At 34.3% G+C, this 23359-nt stretch overlaps 1 protein-coding gene across 1 annotated transcript; it reads right to left on the bottom strand.

The window, feature by feature from the left end:
• Positions 1-21342: 21342 nt before the first annotated feature.
• Positions 21343-22251, bottom strand: LOC109702199 (olfactory receptor 4C16-like). Its single transcript, XM_020187611.2, has one exon. The coding sequence runs from the start codon at positions 22249-22251 to the stop codon at positions 21343-21345; it is 909 nt and encodes a 302-aa protein (XP_020043200.2).
• Between the last annotated feature and the right edge of the window lie 1108 nt (positions 22252-23359).

The following is a 23359-nucleotide window of genomic DNA, read 5'->3' as shown; positions in this document are numbered from 1 at the left end:
AGTCCTCCAAGATAAGCAAAAAGTAAAATAATACATGACCACCAAGCCACCACTACAAAAGAATCTCCAAGGAATTCTGCACACAGAAAATGAAAGCAAACAAAAACATGAGAGAATGGCCAGTACCAAGAAGAGGAGAAGAAAAGACAAGGAATCACAGAACAACATTGGTTCAGCTGTATACAATCAAACCCTTACACAAGAAAAACAACTAAATGACAGTAATCACCACATACCTATCAATATTCAAACTTAATGTTCACAGACTTAATTCCCACATCAAAAGACACCATCTGGCAAAATGGATTAAAAAGGAGGATCCAACAATGTGCTGTTCACAAGAGACCTATCTCATTGACAGAAATAAGCAATGGCTTAGGGTGAAAGGGTGGAAGAAGATTTACCAAGCCAAAGGCCCAGAGAAATAGGCAAGAGTAGCAATACTAAACTAGGACAAAATAGACTTCAAACTTATATTGATCAAATGAGATAAAGAAGGACAGTACATACTAATAAAAGGAGAAATACACCTAAAGGAAATAACAATTATCAACCTATAAGTACTCAACGTCAGTACACCCGATTTCATCAAACATACTCTGAAGGACCTAAAAGCATATCTAGACTCCAACACAGTGGTAGTGGAAGATTTTGATACCCCCTATCACCATTAGATAGGTCATCCAAACAAAAACTCAATTAAGAAATTCTAGAACAAAATCTTGCCATAGATCAAATGGGCCTAACTGATGTCTACAGAATATTTCATGCTAAATAACATTCTTCTCAGCAGCCCATGGAACTTTCTCCAAAATTGATCATATCTAAGGGCACAAAGCAAGCCTCAACAAATATAAAAAAACAGAAATAATCCCATGCATTCTGTTTTAACACAGTGCATTAAAACTAAAATTCAACAACAAAAACAAGAGTAGAAATTATGCAATTTAAAGCTGAACAACACATTGCTCAATGATCAGTGGGTCATCAATAAAATAAAAGAGGCAATTAAAAGGCTCCTGGAAGTTAATGAAAATGAAAACACAACCTACCAGAACCTACAGGACACAGCAAAGGCAGTTCTATAAGGAAAGTATATACCAATGAGTGCATATATTAAAAAGACAGAAAGATCTCAAGCAAAGACAAAAGCCACTTGATCATCTCAATAGATGTTGAGAAAGCCTTTGATAGATTCAACACCACTTCATGATAAAAAGCTCTAAGAAAACTAGGAATTGGAGGGATGTAACTTAACATTGTAAAAGCTATATATGATAAATCTATAGCCAACATCATACTTAATAGAGAAAAACTGAAACCATTCCCCTAAAATCAGGAATGAGAAAAGGGTGCCCACTATCCCAACTCCTATTCAACATTGTCTTGGAATTCCTTGCCAGAGCAATTAGGGAAGAAGATGATATAAAAGGAATACAAAAAGATAAAGAAACTGTCAAAATATCCCTATTTGCAAATGACATGATCCTGTACCTTAAAGATCCAAAAAACTCTCTCCTAGACACCATAAACAGATACAGGAACATGGAAGGATACAAAATCAACTTACAAAAATCATTAGCTTTTTTATACAACAACAAACAAATTGAGAAAGAATATATGGAAACAAATACATTTACAATAGCCTCAAAAAATCAAGTATCTAGCAATAAACTTAACAAAGGATCTGAATGACCTCTATAAGGAGAACTACAAACTCCTGAAGAAAGAGATCAAGGAAGACTACAGAAGGTAGAAAGATCTCCTGTCCTCATGGATTGGTAGAATCAACATAGTTAAAATGGCTATACTACCAAAAGAATCTACATGTTTAATGCAATTCCCATCAAAATCCAAATGGCATTCATCACAGAGCTTGAAAAATTTACCTTAAAGTTCATGTGAAAACACAAGAGACTGCAAATAGCCAAGGCAATACTCAGCAAAAATAGTAATGCTGGAGTTACCACAATACCTGACTTCAAACTATATTACAAAGCAACAGCAATAAAAACAGCATGGTACTTGCATAAAAACAGACATGAAGACCAGTGGAACAGAAATGAGGTCCCAGATATGAATCCTCACAAGTATTCCCAACTTATTTTTGACAAAGGTGCTAAAAACATATTCTTGAGTAACGACAGCCTCTTCAACAAATGTTGCTGGGAAAAGTGGTTATCTACCTGCAAAATACTGAAACTAGATCCACGTTTATTGCCCTGTACTAGTATCAACTCAAAATGTATCAAGGACCTTACTATCAGAGCTGAAATTCTGAAGTTAATACAAGAAAGAGCAGGAAACACTCTGGAATTAATAAGTAGGCAAGGACTTCCTCAATAGAACCCCAGCAGCTCAGCAACTAAAAGAAAGTATGGACAAATCAGAGTTCACAAAACTAAAAAGCTTCTGCACAATAAAAGAAATAGTCTCTAAACTGAAGACACCACACAGAGAGTGGGAGAAAATATTTGCCAGCTATACATCAGACAAAGAACTGATAACCAGAATATACAAGGAACTTAAAAAACTAAACTCCCCCTAAATCAATGAACCAATAAAGAAATGGACAACTGAACTAAACAGAAATTTCTCAATAGAAGAAATTCAAATGGCCAAAAAATGTATGAAAAAATGCTCACCATCTTCCACCACAAAGGAAATGCAAATTAAAAACACACTAATATTTCACCTCACCCCTGTTAGAATAGTCATCATCAAAAACGAGGATGTGGGGAAAAAGGAACCCTTGTACACTGCTGGTGTGAATGCAAGCAGGCGCAACCACTCTGAAAAAAATTTGGAGGCTTCTTAAAAATCTAAACATAGATCTGCCATGTGATCCAGCAATCCCACTTCTTGGGATATACGCAAAGGAATGTGACACAGGTTCCTCCAGAGGCACCTGCTCACTATGTTTATTGCAGTACTATTCACAACAGCCAAGTTTTGGGAAGAGCCAAGATGCCCCACTACTGACTAATGTATTAAGAAAATGTGGTATTTATACACAATAGAATTTTACTCAGATGTGAAGAAGAAAGAAATCTTATTATTCATACATAAATGGATCAAACTGGAGAATATCATTCTGAGTGAGGTTACCCAGACTTAAAAAACCAAAAATTGTATGTTCTCCCTCATATGCGGACTTTAGATCTAGGGCAAATATAGCAATTTGGTTGGATGCTGGTCACATGATAAGGGGAGAGCACACACAGGAGGTATGTGATAGGTAAGAAACCCAAAACATGAAAGTATTTGATGTCCCCAATACAAAGGAACTAATATTGAAACCTTTAATCAACACAGGTCAATATGAGAAGGGGATCAGAAACTAGTGAAAAGCTCCGTTAGAGATGAATCAACTTAGGATGTAACATATTTGTATATGGAAGCAATGCTCTGAACCTCTCTGAACTCAACTAGCAAAAATGCTTTGTCTTTCTTATTATTGCTTATTATTTCTCTTCAACAAAATTAGAGATAAGAGTAGAACAGATTCTGCCTGGAAGTGAGTGGGGTTGGTGGGAAGATGGAGGGAACAGGGAGTAGGAGTGAGAAATGACCCAAACAATGTATGCACATGAGAATAAACAAATAAAAAGTAATACAATAATAAGGTGTTACATGCATGCTTATTGAAGATTTATTCACAACATCTAAGTAAAAGAAAAAGCCTAGATGCCCACAAACCATGAATGTATAAAGAAAATGTGGTGTGTATAGAATATGTGGAAGGCTGGTGGAGTTGCTCAGGTGGTGGAGTGCCTGCCTAGCAAGTGTGAAGCCCTGAGCTCAAACCCCAGTGTTGCTAAAAAAGTCTTATAGAATATGCAGTATTATTCAGCCATAAAGAATAATGAGATTATGAGTTTTGCAATAATGTTTATGGAATTCATGTCATTCTATTAAGCAAAAAAAAAAAGTGCTAATTTCACTACCCAGTAGTTATAGAAAAAAGTTAAATCAGCAGAGTCTTCAATAACAATGAGAATATAGTAAGTTATCAGTAAGTATTATTTAATATTTGAAATACTAAAATCAGAAAGTTTAATTACAAAGATTATTTGTCTGAAAAATATATGAAAGAATACAAACATCACAGATTATTTAAAGTATTATAATGAACTATGTATGCAAAAGCACTTGATAGGATATAATGCATAGAAAATATTATTTTTTGTTGATAGATATTAAAATATATTACACTTTGTCATCAAGATTCAGCAACTTGTGTATCTTGTAATCAAAATTATATTATTATCACCATGAAATTCCTTACATAAATAAACCAGATTCAAAAATACCACATATTTTTTTCACATATATGTGATCTATAGCTAAAAAATGGCATGAATGTAAAAGGGGGTCTGTTTGGGGGTGGAGAAACGGCAGGAAGCAGGAAGGCAAGACGAGAGCGTGATGGAGATAGTAAATTTAATCAAAGTACATTGTATGCATTTATAAAAATATCAAAATGAAATAAATTTGTTCAATTATTATACATGCATAAAATAAATTTTGAAAATAAAAAACAAACTTTGGTGAGGATGTTGGGAAAGGAACCCTTATACACATTTGGTGAGAATTTAAACAAAGGGCTTCCAGTGATTGTGACCAAGATGAGCATCTTTCTTGTCATAGAGACAATGTAGATGATCAAAAACATCACAAATATGACTTTCTGCATTTTTGGATTCTCTGTGAGCTCCAGGAGAATAAACTCTATCATATTGTTGCTATTCTCCATCTACATCAGGAGAAAGTCAACTGCATCAGCTAAAAATTAACAAATTTGAAATTAACAAAGTTGAAATTATTTAACTTCTGTATTCTAATAAATAAGAGATTTTTAGATTACTTGACTTGTGTTTCTTATGGGTTTTTTTTTTTTTTTGATGATTAAGAAGTTTTCTGTGTTCTTGAGTTTTTCCCAGATTTCTTCTTGGGTTAGGATCTTGCACAATTATATATTATGACAATATGAGTGGGAGGAAGACAAGGAATTTGAATAAAAGAGTATGTTGAACACTAATATAGTTAACTAACATAGCAAACCTAATATAGTGAACAGTGTTTAGTGTGGTGGGTGAAATAGTCAAGCTGCAATAAACAATGTAATCTAGCATCATGAACCCCAGTTATTAGATTATTTATTCATAATAGTTGATATAAGAAATGACAGTGTAATAATGATGTAAATATACTGGAATGACACAATAGATACTGGAAAGTAAATAATAATTGACAATAAATGTAAAAACTTTGTAATGAGACAAAGTTGTAATAATCTGACAAATATTCTATGTATGTAATAGCACAAATGGTTCTTAGGATTTTAAATATCCCATGCTTATATTATTTCATACACTTTACAGATTAAAAAAAGATCTCTGGTACTAACATTTATGCTTATAATAACATCAACAAAATGTAAATAAAATGACTGAAATTTTATTGTATTCTCTGTTTTTATAGATAGTAACTGACTTAATAGCTCCATTAACTTAATAGTTGATTAATATTATTACAGTGGTCACTAGTATTAAAACATTTCTACTTATTCTCTTGCTTATTCTACTAGTAATATAAGCACAGAGAAGTTAAGGTTCCTGAGTCAGAAAAGCAGAAGATAAATGGCAGAGGCAATGATAGGTCTGTGATTATTTTTATTCTTATTATTATGAATGTTGTCCCAAAATTTGGCACATATTTTCCTTCAAGATAGTATCCTCCTCTATATTGTCATGTTATTAAATATAGAGCCAGTGATATACTTATAATTGATCATATAACATTTATTTATTTGATATTTCTTCAAAATCATCTTTATTTGTGGCAATTTTATCAGCAGACACTAGGACAAATAACAATATCATGGGACCAATCCTTTCTTTTACAATGTTATTATAAACTATGATCCTCCTAGTTTCTACAGAAAGCTTTTGAAAAAGCTGCAAGAGTTATTAATTATGTAAGTTTGAAAATAAGAAGATCAGATTACAATCTTTGGCTCTTCTGTCTTCTAATTCTCTTAATATTTTCTGGCACTTCATATATCTGCCTTATCGATTTATGAAATGAAAATAAGTATAACACCTTATGGATTCTTGTGTGAATTTATTTTTATATAAACACATGCACTATAGTAATGCAAACATATAAAGGGCTTTCACTATTTTAATAAGTGTATACACTCAGGAGATGAGCAGAATCGACAGCTGATGATAATACAGACAAACATTTAGCTGTGCAACAACCTCAAGAAGAATCCTCTCCAATATTACTTTGGAAGAAAGAGTTATAAAGGGGGTTAGTGTGATCAAAGAACATTTTGTGCATTGGAAGTGTAATGAAGAAATTGCTCAGGGCAATTTAACATATACTAACAAAAATAAAATAAAAAAGACACACAGAAACATATGTTAACTGTAGCAGTTTTGTGTTTTTTACCTGACTCAACAGCTGATGATTTGTCATTTAATATTCATATTTCATGTTTTGTGTATGAGTGGTATATTTTAATTTTATATTCATCCTCATGATTAGTCTTGATTAATTAAGGAATATTTTCATGGCAAAATAATGATTCCTGGTGTTAGAGATCTGTGTCTTATGAATTGCTTCCTTTCTGTAAGTCTAACATTGACCACGTGTAAATTGGTTACCATCTTTTGAAAAATTATTGTGACAATTTGACAAATATGGAAAAGTAGTGATTACTGTATATAAACATTATATTTAATTAGCATTAAGTTCTATTAATAAATGTTTGTAGGTATTCTTAGAGAATTTTAATAATTCAGATAAATCACATTTTCAAAGTGACTTCTCCTAGATGAAACAAATTTGCAGTAAGAAATGTAATTACACTTGTAACAGGACTCTTCAGATAATTCAATATCATATCAACACCTGCTTAGAAAGCAAATTATAAGTGGAAAACTTTCCTTTTCTCATAAATCCTAAAATAATTTTTATCTTAAAACTCAGATTTGAATTTACAATGGATTATCTTGATTCACTATAGGAAAATATTCTCCATTTGTGAATGGTCCTAATGGGTAGAAGGTAGAAAGTTTACAGGAAAACCTAGTAGGTCACTCCACTCTATGAATGGTGAATATTTAAAGAGATTTCCATAAAGTTTCAGGGTCCTTGTCTTGTATCTATGCTTTCTCTCCCTGGAATTAATTATCTCCTTTAGAAAGGTTTTGTCTTAGAATCAGGCATTCTGGAGAGAAGTGTTAGAGGATCTCCACCATTAAATGAGAAAGTGTATCCCTTGTACTTTGACCATAAGAATGTAAGAATTGACTCTTTTCATGTACCTAAACCTGAATACCATATGAATGGCATTGTCTACTAACTCCTTTGTAGTGACAGTGATGAAATTTTCCAGGATACTCATGTCATCAAAGGAACTCCTTTTATATGATCATATTAAATGATGTCTGAAAATCCATGGTTGATTGTGTGAGAGCTAAACCATTGAAGAAATAAAATTAATGACATCCATTTTAAAGTATTTAACTCTGAAAACATTTCTCAAAGTGATTAGAAAGTAGCCATTGACCCTAAAAGTGTCCAGATTAAAACTCTCCATGAGACTCATGGTCTGGTCAGCATGGAATTAAAGGAAGCATAACAATTTTGGAAAGATATTTTTGTGAGTAACAGGAACATTTTTTTATTATATTGTTTTACCACTCTGGGTATATTGTGACATTTACAAAATTCTTGCAATATATCATAGTTGAATGCCCTCCATCATTCTCCTTTATTGCTCCCTCTCTCCATTCCTAGAATAATTTCAACATGTCTAATTCAAACTTTCTCTTCTTTAATTTTTAATTTTGTATTGTTTTCTGGATGCAGGAACATGTGGCATTTACAAAAGTTCTTACAATACATCAAATATATCATACTTGAATTCATCTCCTCCATCATTCTCTTTACCCCCTCCCTCATTCTTGGAATAATTTCAGCAGTTATCATTTTTCCACTTACATACACATATATACATTATTTGCAATTTATTCACCTTACCACACCTTTTCCTCATCTCCTCCCCTCAACTCCTGGTCTCCACACCTACTCAAGACAGCCCCTGTTCAATCCTCCTTCTCTTCATTTGTAAAACAGAAAAGAAATGACATTTTTTGTATAAGATAGCTACAAAGGAAGTTTTGTTATGTATACATATATATATATGTATGAATTGGTTCAGCTCCTCTATTTTTCTTCTTTCTACCTTAGTCCCCTCCTTATGGTCACTTCAACAGGTTTAAAAATATGAACTGTATTCCACTTCTTAACTGTCTTCTTTTACATTCCCCTTCTAGTAAGTGACCTCCCCTAAGTCTTGACTATCTTTCATAATATTGATCTATTTGTAATAGGTCTGTATTACACATATGAGAGAAAATGTACTGTCTTTGGCCGTCTGAACCTGAATAACTACGTAAGATAATGTTCTCCAGCTCCATTCATTGATTTGGAAATGCCAAGATTTCATTCTTCTTTGAGGATTAATAAAATTCTATTGTATATAAATACCACATTTTCTTAATACATTTATCAGTAGTTGGGCATCTTGCCTGTTTCCATATCTTAGTTATTGTGAATAATGTTGCAATAAACACGGGTGTGCAGGTGCCTGTATCGTAAACTGACTTAACATTCCTTCAGGTATATTCCTAGAAGTGAACTTGCTAGTTCATTAGGAAGTTCTATTGTTAGTTTTTGGGAAGTCAATATATTAGTTTCCATAATGATCATACTAATTTATATTCCCCCCAATAGTGTATGAGGGTTCCTTTATGCACACATCCTTGCCAATATTTGTTGTTGTTGTTTTTTATGGTAGCCATTCTAGCAGGAGTGACATGGAATGTTGATGCTGTTTTGATTTGCATTTCCTTTATGGCCAGGGAAGTTGAATATTTCTTCATATGTTTTTTTGCCATTTGGACTTCTTCTTTTACAAAAGCTCTGATCAGTTCATTTGGCCATTTTCTCATTTGGTCATTGAATTTTGGGGAGTTTAGTTTTTTGAACTCCTTGAATAATCTGGTTATGTATCCCTTGTCAGATGCATAGCTCAGAAACATTTTCTCCCATTCTGTGGGCAGACTCTTCAATTTAGAGACCATTACTTTTCTTGTGCAGTATTTTTTTAATTTCATGTAGTCTCTTTTATTAATCCTTTCTCTCAATTACTGAGTCATTTGTCTTCTATTTAGGAGGTCATTGCCTATGTCTGTTAATTTGAATGCTCTTTTGTACACTAGCTTCAAAGTTTCAGGTTTTATATTAAGGTCCTTAAGTCACTTTGAGTTGATACTTTTACAAGGTGAAAGACAAGGATGATGTTTGAGTTTTCTGCATGTAGACATCCAGTTTTTCTAGCAATATTGGTTGAAGAGGCTGTCTTTTGTCCATTGAATGTTTTTGGTGCCTTTGTCAAAAAGCTATAAATTTTATGAATGATATAAATTGTAGGGTAATTATAAAGTTTCAAGCATCTTTCTAAATTTCCTTGAAAGTCTCATAGACATTTTGTATGCTCATATCACCCTATGTGATAGCCCATCTCAATGAGTGATAATTCAAATAAAAGTACACTAGCAGAAAACTTAATATGGTTACATAAAAACATCCAGAACTTCCCAGTATCTCCATGAATCTGACAAAAAGCTTCTGAAAAACTATACATTTCATACAGTGGTGAGTGACTTGGGAAGGTCATGGAAGGGAACAGTAAAAAGCACAGAGTTAGAAACCAAATGCATCCCAGAAATATTGAAATTAAATTTAGTAAAGATAGAACTAACCCTAACATAGAGCGTTAAGCAAAATAGTACTCTAAGAATAAAATACACGCCTCTTCACTGGAAAAGACACATCTTTGGAAAGATTTTTGGTAAACTTCTGAAGAGACTAACAAAGACTATGAATTTTTACATTTCCAAACCCATAGACTTCTTCCTCTTCACTGACGAGTGAGTTTCTACACCACAAATCTTTGTGGATCAAGGAAACTGGTTGTGACTTTCTCTTCGACTTACCAGCACAATCTACCTAAGTGAAAAGTGTGAAGTGGCTCTTAGTTGCACATCAGAGACAAGAATGAATATACTAGGGCAGACTCACCTATGAAGCTGCAGCACAAACTTTGAACTCTAGGAGGAGAGAGATCCGCTATTTGGGATATTAAGACAGAGAATTTGTAAGGCTCAGGAACTCAGGAGAAGGCAGAGACCTATGCCTGCCAAATCAATGTAAGCTGCTTTCATTAGACTGTTTCATACACTTTCAGAAGGCAAAAGAGTGCTGGATAGCAACTAATGCTTGGGAATAGCCCCTGCTAAGATAGCAAAGCAGACAAACTCTGTTGTTAGAAGGCAGCCAAATGGGGTGGGAAGTGCTCAGGCTCAGCTAGCAGGAGCATTTTGAGGGGCACTCTTATAGAGTGAGCCTGCAAAAGTGAAAAAAACTGAGAGGAATTCAACCCAGAAGGGTGGATGGGCAGGACATGGCTCACACTTGAAACAGCACTTTCTGGTCTAACGTGCTTGGATTTTACACAAATTGCTTTGAACTTCATCTAAATATCTGATTTGCTTATGAATTATAATTTTTATAGTTGCATTTTCTCCACTTCAGTGATACTAGGGATTTTGACCCTCAACAAAATGTTCTCCATTACTAAGAATGAAAAGCTAAAAAAATGTAAAATACACATTCATTCTAACAGATACACAACACAGAAGGTAGAAATAAAAAATATTAAAAATTAGTCAACCTGAATATTTTGAAAGTTCATGATTCTTCAATAACTGAATGCAAAGAAAATGACATATTTGAAATAATAAATGGAGAGTTCAAGAAGTTAAATTTAATAATCATCAATAACCTCAATTGGCTTCAAGCAAATAGATGAATGAAGTAAGAAAATCAATTCACAATCTGAATAATAAAGTCAGTAATATGAATGGGAAATTCAGCAAGGATACTGAGATTCTGGAGAAAAAAGTAGTCAGAAACATCAGCAATGAAAATCTCAATAAAACAGTGCAAAGCAACATCAATAGACTAGATCAAGAAAGAATATCACAAGAAGAAATATCAGAGATTGAAGACAATGTTAAGGAAATACTACATTCAGATAATAACAAGGAAAAAATATAAACAAGCATGAACACAACTTTGAAGAATTGTGGAACATGGTCAAGTGATCAAATGTAAGAATTCATGGAGTTCAAGAATCTGAAATCCAAAACAAAGTTGTGGAAATCTTTTTAGTGAAATTATGCCAGAAAATTTCCAAAATGTAGGAAAAGTTATGTACATCCATGTACAGGAGCTATTTAGAGCCTCAAAAACACTTTACATTATAGTTAAAAATGCAAGGACTATAGACCAAGGAATATTGAAAGCTGCAAGAGGACAACACTTGTTTAGTTATGTAGACAACCTGATCAGAATTGCCTCCGTTCTCTCAGCAAAAACCTTAAAAGCCAGAAAAGTAAGGAATGATATCTTTTAAGTCCTGACAATAACCACTGCCAACAAGATTATTATACCTAGCAAAGAAAGCCTTTAAAGTAAATGGATTTAAGACCTTCTAACATAAGCACAAACTAAATCAATCCATGACCACCAAAATTTCAGAAAATAATTTAAGAAATACTACACACAAATAAGAAAGAGTCATAAATATGATATATCCAGAAAGATAAAATTTTAACAAAAGGAAAATAGTTATAGAGAATTATGAAAGAATGAAATATATTCACCTCAGTAAAGTGGAAACTCCTAAGCTGACAAAGGGAGAAAGAAAAACAAAACCAGTATGAAATCAACCAGGAAAGTAACCAACAAAATTACAGAAATCAGCAAATGCATAGCAATAATAACCCTAAAGATAATTGTTTTTTAACTCTCATATTAAAGGACACAGACTAGCTGCTTAGATTTAAAGACAGTATTCAACTGGTTGTTATCTACAAGAGACACATTTGACTGGCAAAGAGACACACAGTCTAAGAGAGAAAGTCTGGAAAACCATATACAGAGCAATTATAAACTTCAAGCAAGCAGGATTAGCCATATAAAGTAGAATTCAAACCCAAATTAGTCAAAAGAGATAAAGAATGTCACTATATATTAATAAAGTGAAAAATTAATCAAGAAGATATAACAATTGCAAATGTATTTAAACCAAATATTGGTGGACCCAATTTCATAAGCAAACACTATTAGACATAAGGGGATTGAGAGGTCCAGATACAAGAATAGTAGTTGACACCAGTTCTAGTTAAGATGTTGGTCTCAAGGCATCCACCTCTAATAGTTCTTTGGAAGTGTCCAAGAATAGCTGGACAATAGCCACTCTAGATAGGTGAAGGTAGAAATATCTGAGAATTCAAAAGTGAAAGTTAGAAATAGAGTTTTTTTTAAAATAGTCAATTCTCTTCTTATATGGGCAAGTGTCCAACACCAAACATAGAAGGAGGACATCTGCAGAGAGCTGGGATTATATTTTTTTTTCAAAATGTGGTACTCATACACAATGGAGTTTTACTCAGCCACGAAGAAGAATGAAATCTTATTATTCTCAAGTAAATGGATGGAGCTGGAGAACATCATCCTGAGTGAAGTTAGCCAGACTCAGAAGACCAAAAATCATATGTTCTCACTCATATGCAGACTTTGGATCTAAGGAAAATACAGCAATGTAGTTGGACTTGGGTCACATGACAAGGGGAGAACACATACGGGTGGTATGGGGATAGGTAGGAAACCCAAAACATGAAAGTGTCTGATGTCCCCACTGCAGAGGAACTAGTACAGAAACCTTAAAGCACCAGAGGTCAATTTGGAAAGGTGATCAGGAACTAGTGAAAAGGTCAGGTAGAGATCAATCAACTTGGGTTGTAACACACTTGTGCATTGAAGCTATGCTAGGAATCTCTCTGTATAGCTATCCTTATCTCAACTAGCAAAAACACTTTGTCTTTCTTACTATTGCTTATGTCTTCTCATTAACAAAATTGGAGAAAAGGGCAGAATAGGTTCTGCCTGGAAGTGAGGGGGTGAAGGGAAAAGGGAGGTGGTAGGGGGGAACAGGGGGGAGAAATGGCCCAAACAATGTATGCACATATGAATAAATGAATAAAAATTTATTTAAAAAACCCTTAAAATTATGCGCTGTGGTCACACTTTTGAATACAAGTACTCTACTTACATAAAAGATGGCTTTGTATATTGAAGTGGTAGAAAAGAGAGGATCCCTTCAGGAATTGTTCTGGGAAGAAGTGGCTTGTCAGAGAAAATGAGGGCACATACACAAAACATAGAAAACATGAGACGTTCTATGTTATGAAAGGACAGGTAACATTGAACTCCCTGTGCAACAGATGCAGTCTAGTCAGATGGGAGTCTAGGAACTAGGATAGCAGATAAGTACAGTGAAACTTCTCTCTTCCCTGCAGCACTGAGTCATTCACAGGCAGTCTATCCTGTTGCATGGAATGGAAGGAATTGTATAAAGATAGAGAGACAGATGCCTGACAGCATTAAAGATCAGAAGATCTTTGGATCTCCTACAGCATCCAGTCCATAGGAACAAACAACAAGGACTAAGCACATTCTCACTGAGTGCTGATCAGGAGAACAAGCCAGAGAAGAGAATGTTTGAATCAGGGATATTAAACGTCCCATGTGAAATTCTGGTCAGCAAATTACCAATCACAAAGAGGGTGTTACCACTAATCTGAGTGGAGCTCTAAGAAGGGCGGAAGTGGAAAATACAACACGTACCAGAGTATTCTTCCCCAGAGAGACAGCTCCATAGTGCTTTCCCATCTCCACACCAGTCAATTGAAAAATCTAGAGATTTGGACCAGCTGGCAGACAGTTTACAATTGGGCCCATCCAGTCCTTTCTGCACATAACCCACCTTCTGGTTGTTAAGGAACTCCATAATGGAAAACAAGAAGCCAATCAGCACACATGGGGTAGCTCATCTCCAACTTATCCAAACAAAGAAAAACCTTTCAGCATTCATGAAGAATTTGACTAGCAGCATTCATAAGTGGCACCCAAAAAGACTAGAAATCAAGATTTTTATTAAAAATATTTATATTTTTGGTTTTATTATTATTCAACTTCATTTTCCTCTATTTTCTCTTTTTTGACTGTTCACTTTCCTATACAGACTTTCAGAAAAAATGGACTATATACACTCATGTATGTATTTATTCAATATTTATGCAATTTCTCTTTATTTCTTTGCTTTTATATTTCCCATATGCTCCTTCTCCATTTAAACATTTAATTTCTTTTCTGTCTTTAGCCTGATTGTAGTTATTTTTCTTCTTTTTCTTTCCCTTTTTGTACTGTTTTGATCTATATTTCAGACGAGTTTTTCCCACAGGACCCAGGTTGGCCTTAGGTGTGTGGTCCACCTGCATCAGATTCCTGAATATAAGGATTATAGACATGAGCCACAGCACTCACTTTTTGTGATACCAATTTGGAGTCATCTTTTTTTCTGCCCTCTCCTATTGTCTCATTTTAGTTTTCTTTATGTTCCTAATTAGATCACTTCTCCATTTTATTTTTCTTCTCTCTCTATTCCAATTTGTACAATCTTTCTTTTTTTTTTTTTCTATCTGGAAATTCTCATGTTTTGGGTTTTCTACCTATTTCTATGTCACCAACATGTGCTCTCCCCTTATCATGTGATCCAAGTCCAACCACATTGCTGTATTTGCCCTAGATCTAAAGTCTGCATATGAGGGAGACCATACAATTTTTGGTCTTCTGAGGTTGGCTGACCTCACTCAGAATGATGTTCTCTAGTTCCATCCATTTACCTGCAAATGATAAGATTTCATTCTTCTTCATGGCTTAGTAAAATTCCATTATGTACAAGTACCACATTTTCTTGATCCATTCATCAGTAGTGGGACATCTTGGTTGTTTCCATAACTTGGCTATTGTGAATACCCCTGCAATAAACATGGGTGTGCAGGTACCTCTGGAGTAATCTGTGTTGCATTTCTTTGGGTATATCCCCAGGAGTGGGATTGCTGGATCATATGGCAGGTCTATGTTTAGGTTTTTAAGGAGTCTCCAAATTTGTTTCCAGAGTGGTTGTACCAGCTTGCATTCCCACCAGCAGTGGATTAGGGTTCCTTTTTCCCCACATCCTTGCCAACAGATGGTGGTGGTGTTTTTGATGATGGGAAAAGGGGATCAGCAACCAGGGTAAAGATCAGTTAGAGATAAATCAACATGGATCATAAGACGTGTACACGAAAGCAATGCTAGGAATATTTCTGTATAGCTATCCTCAACTCAACTAGCAAACACACTTTGTCTTCCTTGTTATGTTTGTCTTTTTTCTTCAACAAAACTAGTGATAAAGGCAGAACACAACCTGCCTGGAACTGAGAGGAAGGGGGAGAGGTTAGGGGAGGGGGCAGGGGGAAGAAATTACCCAAATAATGTATGCACATGTGAAAAAAAATAACAAAAGAAAAACTACACAAAGAAATGGGATGTATTTTACAAGAGTTGAATCTAATAATAAATAATAGTTTAGATTATGTAAGTACATTTTAAAAATTATTACAGAAATGTTCTAACTTTCTGATAAGGTATATTTGATTTTCAAAAGCAAACAAGTAGCTATACAATTGTGGATAGAGTTGGGGATGTTCTTATTCTTTTTAAAAAAATTTTATTAGCATAAATTAATTGCCCTAATGGGTTTCATTGTGCTATTTACTGGATACATTTTTTGAATAAGCAAAAGCAATACCAAAAAGTTCATACTATGAATATGAAATTTCAATTAAAATGTCAAAATGTTCCACTCTCAAAAAAAAAAAAGAAATTCTATCTGGCAATTCTCTGATACTTTTTTGTTTTATTATACTGAGAGTTCATTGTGTCATTTACAAAACTTCCTACAATGTATCAAATATATCTATTTGAATTCACCCCCTCCACCATTCTCCTTTATCCCTCCCCACCCCATTCTTATAATAGTTTCAACAGACCTCATTGTTCCATTTACAGACAGGTGTACAGAGTATTTGCACCATATTTACTTTCCCAAAAACTTTCCCCCTCCCATAGGTACCAGTCCCCAGACAGGACCTATTCTGCCCTTCATTTTCTTTTTTTGTAAAAGAGAAAAATGACATTTCTGTTCATTTAAGGTAGCTATGCAGGGAGTTTCATTGTCTAAATTGTTTCATCTCCTCTATTTTTCTCCTTTCTACCTTAGTAGCTTTCTTATGGTGGTTTCAACAGATTTAAAAATTCTATATTCATTTTTATATAGAAAGTGCACCAATCATATCCACCTTCTCACCTTCCTTCTTTTACCCTCTTGTATGTGACCTCCCCTTAGAGTGACCTGTTTTACAAAATATTGCTGCATTTTTATTAATGTTGTATTCCACAAATGAGAGAAAACATGCTACTTTTGGCCTTTGAATCTGTCTAACTTTACTTAAGGTGATGTTCTACAGTTCCATCTACTTACCTGCAAATCACAAAATCTCATTCTTTGTGACTGAATAAAATTCTATTTTATGTAAATACCACATTTCTTAATTCATTCATGAGTGCCAGGGCATCTTGGCTGTTTCCACAGAATAGCTATTGTGAATATTCCTCCAGTAAACATGGGTGAGCAAATACATTTTTTATAACCTGACTTACATTCTTTAGATGTATCCTTAGGAGTGGTACTGATGGATCATATGACAGTTCTAGTTTTAGATTTTTGAGGAGCCTCCATACTCTTTTCCATAGTGGTTATGCTAATTTACATTCCTACTTACAGAGTATGAAGGTTCCTTTGCCCCCACATCCTCACCAACATTTGTTGCTGTTTGTGTTCTTAATGATAGCCATTCTAACAAGAGTGAGGGGCAATCTTCATGTGGTTTTTATTTCCTTTCCCTTTACTGTCACGGATGTTGAACATTTCTTCATGTATTTTTTGGCCATTTGGACTTCTTCCTTTGAAAAAGCTCTGTTTAGTTTGTTGGCTCATTGCCTCATTGGATGATCGATTTTTGGAGAGTTTAATTTTCTGAGCTCCCTGCATATTCTGGTTATTAATACCTCATCAGATTTATAGCTGCCAAAATCTACTCCCATTCTATGGGCAGTCCCTTCAATTTGGTGACCATTTCTTTTGTTGTACAGAAGCTTTTAATTTCATGTAGTCCAATTTGTCAATCCTTGTGGTGAGTTGCTGAGCCATTTGAGTTCTATTTAGGAAGTCAGGACCTATTCCTATTAATTCCAGTGAATTCCTTGCTCTGTCCTACACTAGCTCAAGCTTCCAGTTCTGATATTAAGGTCCTTAATCCACTTTTCAGTTGATTATTATGCAGGGTGAAAGACATGGATCTTGTTTCAGTTTTCTGCATGCTGATATCCAATTTTCCCTACATTTATTGAATAGACTTTCTTTTCTTCATGGTATGTTTTGGTGCCTTTGTCAAAAATCAGATGGCATAGCTACAAAGTTGCAATTTCTATTTTTTATGGTCCTGTCTACAATATTTTTATTGTCATAGTTTTTACTCTTTCTTCTTTCTTTCTCCATATAATTTTGGCTATATATTTTCTTTTCCTTCTTCCTGCTCATTCTGCTCTTCTGTTTACCTTAGCCTTCCTTCTTTCCGTTATTATTTCACTTGATATTTTGCACTACTCACTAGTATAACATTTTCCTCCTATCTTCTTTTCATCACTGTCCATATTAGCCAGCGATTCTTAGTTCATGAAAAACTATCTTTGCACCTTGTTGCCTGAAGTTTACTGGAGATTTAATAGTGATTGCTCTTAATTAGTGGTTATTGTATTTGAATAGTATTGTGTCAATCAACCCAAATGACTTTTTCTCCCTGAGTGCAGCAGGGGCTCAGACCAGTGTATTGAGCACAGTGAACAACTGTTTGACTCTAACTTTAACCTTCTCCAGGGGTGAGAAACACCACCAAGAATTGACACCACTTAATTTTGCCTCAACATTGTGAATACTTCAACTGCTAGAACATGGGAGATTAGAACCTTCAACCAAATACTTGTGCAACCGTGGATGAGTCTCAATGAAAAAAACACAAGAAATATGAAGGCACATGACTCTTAAAATGTCAATAATACCACAATAAAGAATCCAATACTATGAAGTATTATTATAAAATTAGTTATCAATAGATGACCAGTAACCTTTGGAAGATAAAGAAAAATGAAAAATTTGGCCAACTATAGGTTTTTAAATTTGCAAGTTAAAATGAGAACTGAATTGTTAAGGAAAGTAGATCATGAAACTAAACTTATATACAAGACATCCCTCTTTCCTTATAGGTGGGATTCACTGGTCCTGCCATCCCAAATGAAAGCTTAACTTATCAATTTATATTTAAAGCTGAGAAATAAAACTATTATTTGGAATCTCCAATTTGTGATATGAGTTAATGTATTTCCATGTTTATTTTATGTGCCATCAAGTCATATATTGATAATATATTACTTCTCGCACTATATTCATACTGTCAAGGAATTGATAAGTTGTAGCATGTGCTGGCTGCTGACCATGTGGGAGCTGTGAGAGAAATTTTCACTTAACCCTTGGAATACTGTAGAACATTTCTGCACTGTCCTCTGTGGTAATGCCAGATATCCTTTAGCCAAATTTCTCATATGAGTAAGCCTAAAATATTTCACAAGATAGTGCAGAGAAGGGTCATCTGGTTATGTGGAAAATAGTTTGGGGAAATAAAATAATTGGTTCATAATTCAATGTGTTTCACTCTAAGTTATCCATACTGGATGCTCTTAACTTTTCAGCATCTATGGATTCTTTCAGTTGAGCTAGTTTGATGTTTTTCCCTGTCTCTACTCAGATGGCTACAATCCCATCCCCATAAGTACAGTACGCAAAACCTTCCCTGTTTCCAAGTATGTGTGGAAAATCTTTGTGGTAAATCCTCTCTCACTCTTATCTCACTGTCAAAGGACATATAATTTTGTATTTTATGACAATAAAATACAATTTAGAAAGCAGAAGAAATATATTTTGATTAGCTTTTCAAGCTTAACAGAAATTCTAAATTTTGCATTTATTCTAATTTGATAGATTTATTACTTTTTTCATAGTTCAATGACACAAGAAGAAAATAAAAATATATAATGAAATGTGTGTTGACTTGTTTTCATGAAAGTACAAACTACCACATGCACATATTTTAAAAACTCAAACAGTTCAAAAATGTACAAAGTAAAAAAAATGTAGTAATATTCCATCCCCTTTTAAAGAAATAAATGCCTTTCATGATTACTTAGGAATTTTTTCTATTAAAATAATTTTATGCCTATATCTGCATATAATCTCTATTTTATAGGGTACCTATATTCACAGGAAGAAATGGTATAAATATTGTTGCATAATTTTCTCATTTACAGAAAAACTAGCCTGACTCTTATCACCTAGAAATGAAACTTCACGGTCAGGTCATATTGGACCTGAATGCTCTCCCCACAGCAGATATAATGGAGATCATGCTGGAAATTTGTTATTCTCACAGAAGGATAAAGCAAGTGGCAATGTGAGAAAATGAGGTGAATGTGGGAGGATCCTGTGTTTGCACTGTATCATATGGTGAAAAGATTGAGAGACTGTAACTGAGAATCCATTTATATTGTGACAAGTCATTGTTTCTGAGATAGTCCTGAGGAAGCACTCAGAATAAAGATAATTTCCTTATCTTTGTAGCAATTTGAAGACATATCATCCTCTTTACCTCCCATACTAGATTTCTCTCAGCTTTATCCAGCAGTTTAGTTGGTCTTTATCCACAAGAGTTCAACTCATTAATTGTTTTGTTTTTACTGGGCTACTCTTGCTACAATTGTCTTTACACATATTGTGTATAAGGGCTTAAACGTAATGCACTAAATTCTGTGTTATGAAACAATCTATGTCTTTATTGACAATAGCAATCCTCACTAATCACAATAATTAGAATCAAGGACCCAATGGACACAAACCCTTTGTTCCTTTTGGTTCACTTGTATAAGGAGGACAATATGTTGGTTCCTACTTTGTCCCAGGCAGATATGTTCTCCTCCCCAGAAATCAGGACCTGCATGCTTTGTGAAGTTAAAGACTGTAGAAGTATATTGCTGAGACTGGTAATAATAGGGGACATTCTAATTTGAGCCCTTGAATCTCAGAACGATGTATGTTACCCAAATGGTGAACCCCATGTCATATATCAAATAGAGTTTCAGTGCTCCATGAATATACTGAATTCTGAGGAGAGCATCCCACTCTTCACAGACCTGAATTCTAGCTGCACAATTAATGCAGCTTTTAAAAGGTATTTATCCTATCAGGGTGAAAACTTGTGTGACAGGTTACCTGATATGATTGGTGAATTATGAGCCTTCATTTCCAGCCCAAATGAATGTCTCTACCTTAACTGTAGGCATATATGCTTGTAATAAAACTTTGTTATAGATTCAAGATAAATCTTACACTCCCATAATATAACAAAGGATCAAATTAGAAGCAAAATGTAAATTTTATTTGAAAAATTATTATATAACTGCAACCCAAATTTTGAGATCAGAGCCTTCTTAAGACAAATAACTCTTAGAGGGTGAATTTTCTCTCCATGTTTCCTAACTGTTCTAGAAAGATCTGGGTAAAATATTAAGTTTTCAGAGTATTGGTCAAAACTGGAAATAAGATGGTCTAAAGTATGTATCCTGTCTCTTACAATAGGAATCATCTACAATTATTTGAATCTGGTTCTTTCTTCCGAAGAAGAACAGTTAAGTTGATCATAAGATGTGATGTATCAAAGTGTCTAATAAATGAAATTGTTTGAAAGAGGGAAAATATGACCACATCTGGGTATAAGTTGTGGGTAGGTAGATGGGGAACTATTAGAAGAAAAATCCCAAAGTCAACAAGAAGAAGGAAGGAAAAATCACAGACCAAAATCATACATGACACTAGGTAGGCTAGAGAGGCTAAGACAGAGCAGTGAACATCAAAGGAAACGGGCCTAACACACCTGTTTGTACCTCATTCTGTCTCTCAGCATAAAATTGACACAACATCAGTGAGTTTATTCTTGAAGGAAGTAGAAATTCTTTGATCCTAAGATATTGTTACCTTTAAGCAAATAACTTAATGATAATATTCTCTATTGACTTCTTATAGGTAAATTCAAACTTTGAAAAAGAATGTAAGACCTTCACTCATGTTATTTCATCTGAGATCAATTACCTCCTCCACAATTTCTTCATGGCATTTCTCACTTCTGAATTCCTCAGAGTATAAATCAGAGGGTTGAGCAAAGGTGTTCCAAGTGTATAAAACACAGCTATTAACTTATCCATGGGGAAGGTGGTTGCAGGACGGGTGTATATAAATATGCAAGGTCCGAAGAAGAAGATGACCACGATGATGTGGGAGATGCATGTGGAGAGGGCTTTTCTCTTCCCTTCGGCACTGTGGTTTCGCAGGGAATGCAGGATAATAGCATAGGAGATCATCAGCATGACAAAACTCACTGTACAAATGGCCCCACTATTTGACACAAGAAGGAGATTGACCACATAAGTGTCTGAGCAGGCAAGATTCAACAGGGGCTGCAAGTCACAGAAATAGTGATCAATCACATTGGGACCACAGAAAGGCAAACTCAGTGCCAGAAAAATTTGAGTTAAAGAATGTACACAGGATCCCACCCAGGCCATGGCCACCAACACACCACAGAACCGGTGACTCATGATGGTCATGTAGTGCAGGGGCTTACAGATGGCCACATAGCGGTCAGCAGCCATAAGGATGAGGATGAAGATCTCCAGGCAGCCAAAGAAATGGAATGTGAAGACTTGGATTATGCACTCACTGAAAGAAATAGTGGCCTTCTTCAAAAAGGCATCCACAATCATTCTAGGTGCTATAGAAGTAGAGAAGCAGGTATCAGATAAGGATAAATGGAAAAGGAAGAAATACACTGGACTCCCAAGGGCCTTGCTGGTCTTGATGGTAGTAATAATCAGCACATTCCCCAACAACATTCCCAAATAGAAAAGCAAAACCACAACAACCACTATTTTCTTCCTAAATGGGTCCTGTGTTAACCCAAGTAGAATGAACTCAGTCACATTATTATTTAGTTTCATGGTTACATGAATGAGAAAGGGCAAGTGCAAAACAGTTTATCTGCAAAAACAAAGGAAATAATTCATGCTATGCTATGCAGTGTTATTAGATATGTTAAGCAAAATGAATATTTCTCATTAAGGACATTCTGTCTGTGGTTTCTCAGTAAGTCACTTCAACAATTGTTCCTCAATTTTAATGACCAATTTGTTGGTTATCATGAGTCTCAAATAAGCTTATGAATGTGATTCTTCCTCATAACATTCTTCAAATACAAACCCTTTTTAGCTTTGGCATGATTCTTTTTAACTCAACCAATTCAATGAATGCAAAATTAAAATGTTAATATTGACATTTGTCATATTCCACAAACATTAAAGCCCTTGTTTCAAAGACATATCACTTAATATTTAGGATATATTGGACTGCCTTGGAATTTCACACAACTACCACACATAAATTCCATCTATCGTATTTTATATATATTACAAACCATTATGCATATTAATACAAATATATTGTTTATATATACATGACATCTGTACTTTGAAAAGTTCCTCTGAAATATTTCAGCTTGAAAAGGGGAAAAAATACAAGTAGCCTCCAAATAATCTGCTGCTCCTTTGAGGTACCCTTAAGATATTTAGTACCGAAATATGCAAATTAACTGAGATGAATGTTATTCAGTAGCTAGTAATATTTTAAATATTCCCATTTCTAATTTTCTTGATTTTATTAGGAGTATTTCTTAGACCAGTCAGAATCAGTTGACTACATTTAATTAAAAGATAATGGGGATATTATTACTCAGTTGCTCATGTTTTCATAATAAAGGTTTATTTTATATGACATAAAAGTATTGTGGTTTTGTGAGAAGTCACCAGGCAGGTGATATAGGATCAGATCATGGTAGTAATCCCTAGCTGAGTTTTATAACCTAAATATATGAAAACCACATGATTTTGAGACAGAGTAGAAGTTTTAGAGAAGAGAGATACCAGGTAGACAATAAATAACTTTTTCATTCAATTTGTTTTTGTTCTATAAGAAATGATTATTCAGTTTTTAAATGTCACTTCTTTTGGTTAACTATTTTCATATTATTTTACAATAATATTACCATAGTAT

The sequence above is a fragment of the Castor canadensis genome, chromosome 1, assembly GCF_047511655.1.
Source record: "Castor canadensis chromosome 1, mCasCan1.hap1v2, whole genome shotgun sequence".
NCBI classification, from domain to species: domain Eukaryota; kingdom Metazoa; phylum Chordata; class Mammalia; order Rodentia; family Castoridae; genus Castor; species Castor canadensis.
Note: the sequence above shows the minus strand (reverse complement) of the source record. Positions and strands in the feature narration are given on the sequence as shown.

Excerpts from the sequence above, each read along its gene's own strand:
- LOC109702199 (XM_020187611.2), bottom strand. The coding sequence starts at position 22,251 with ATGAAACTAAATAATAATGTGACTGAGTTCATTCTACTTGGGTTAACA.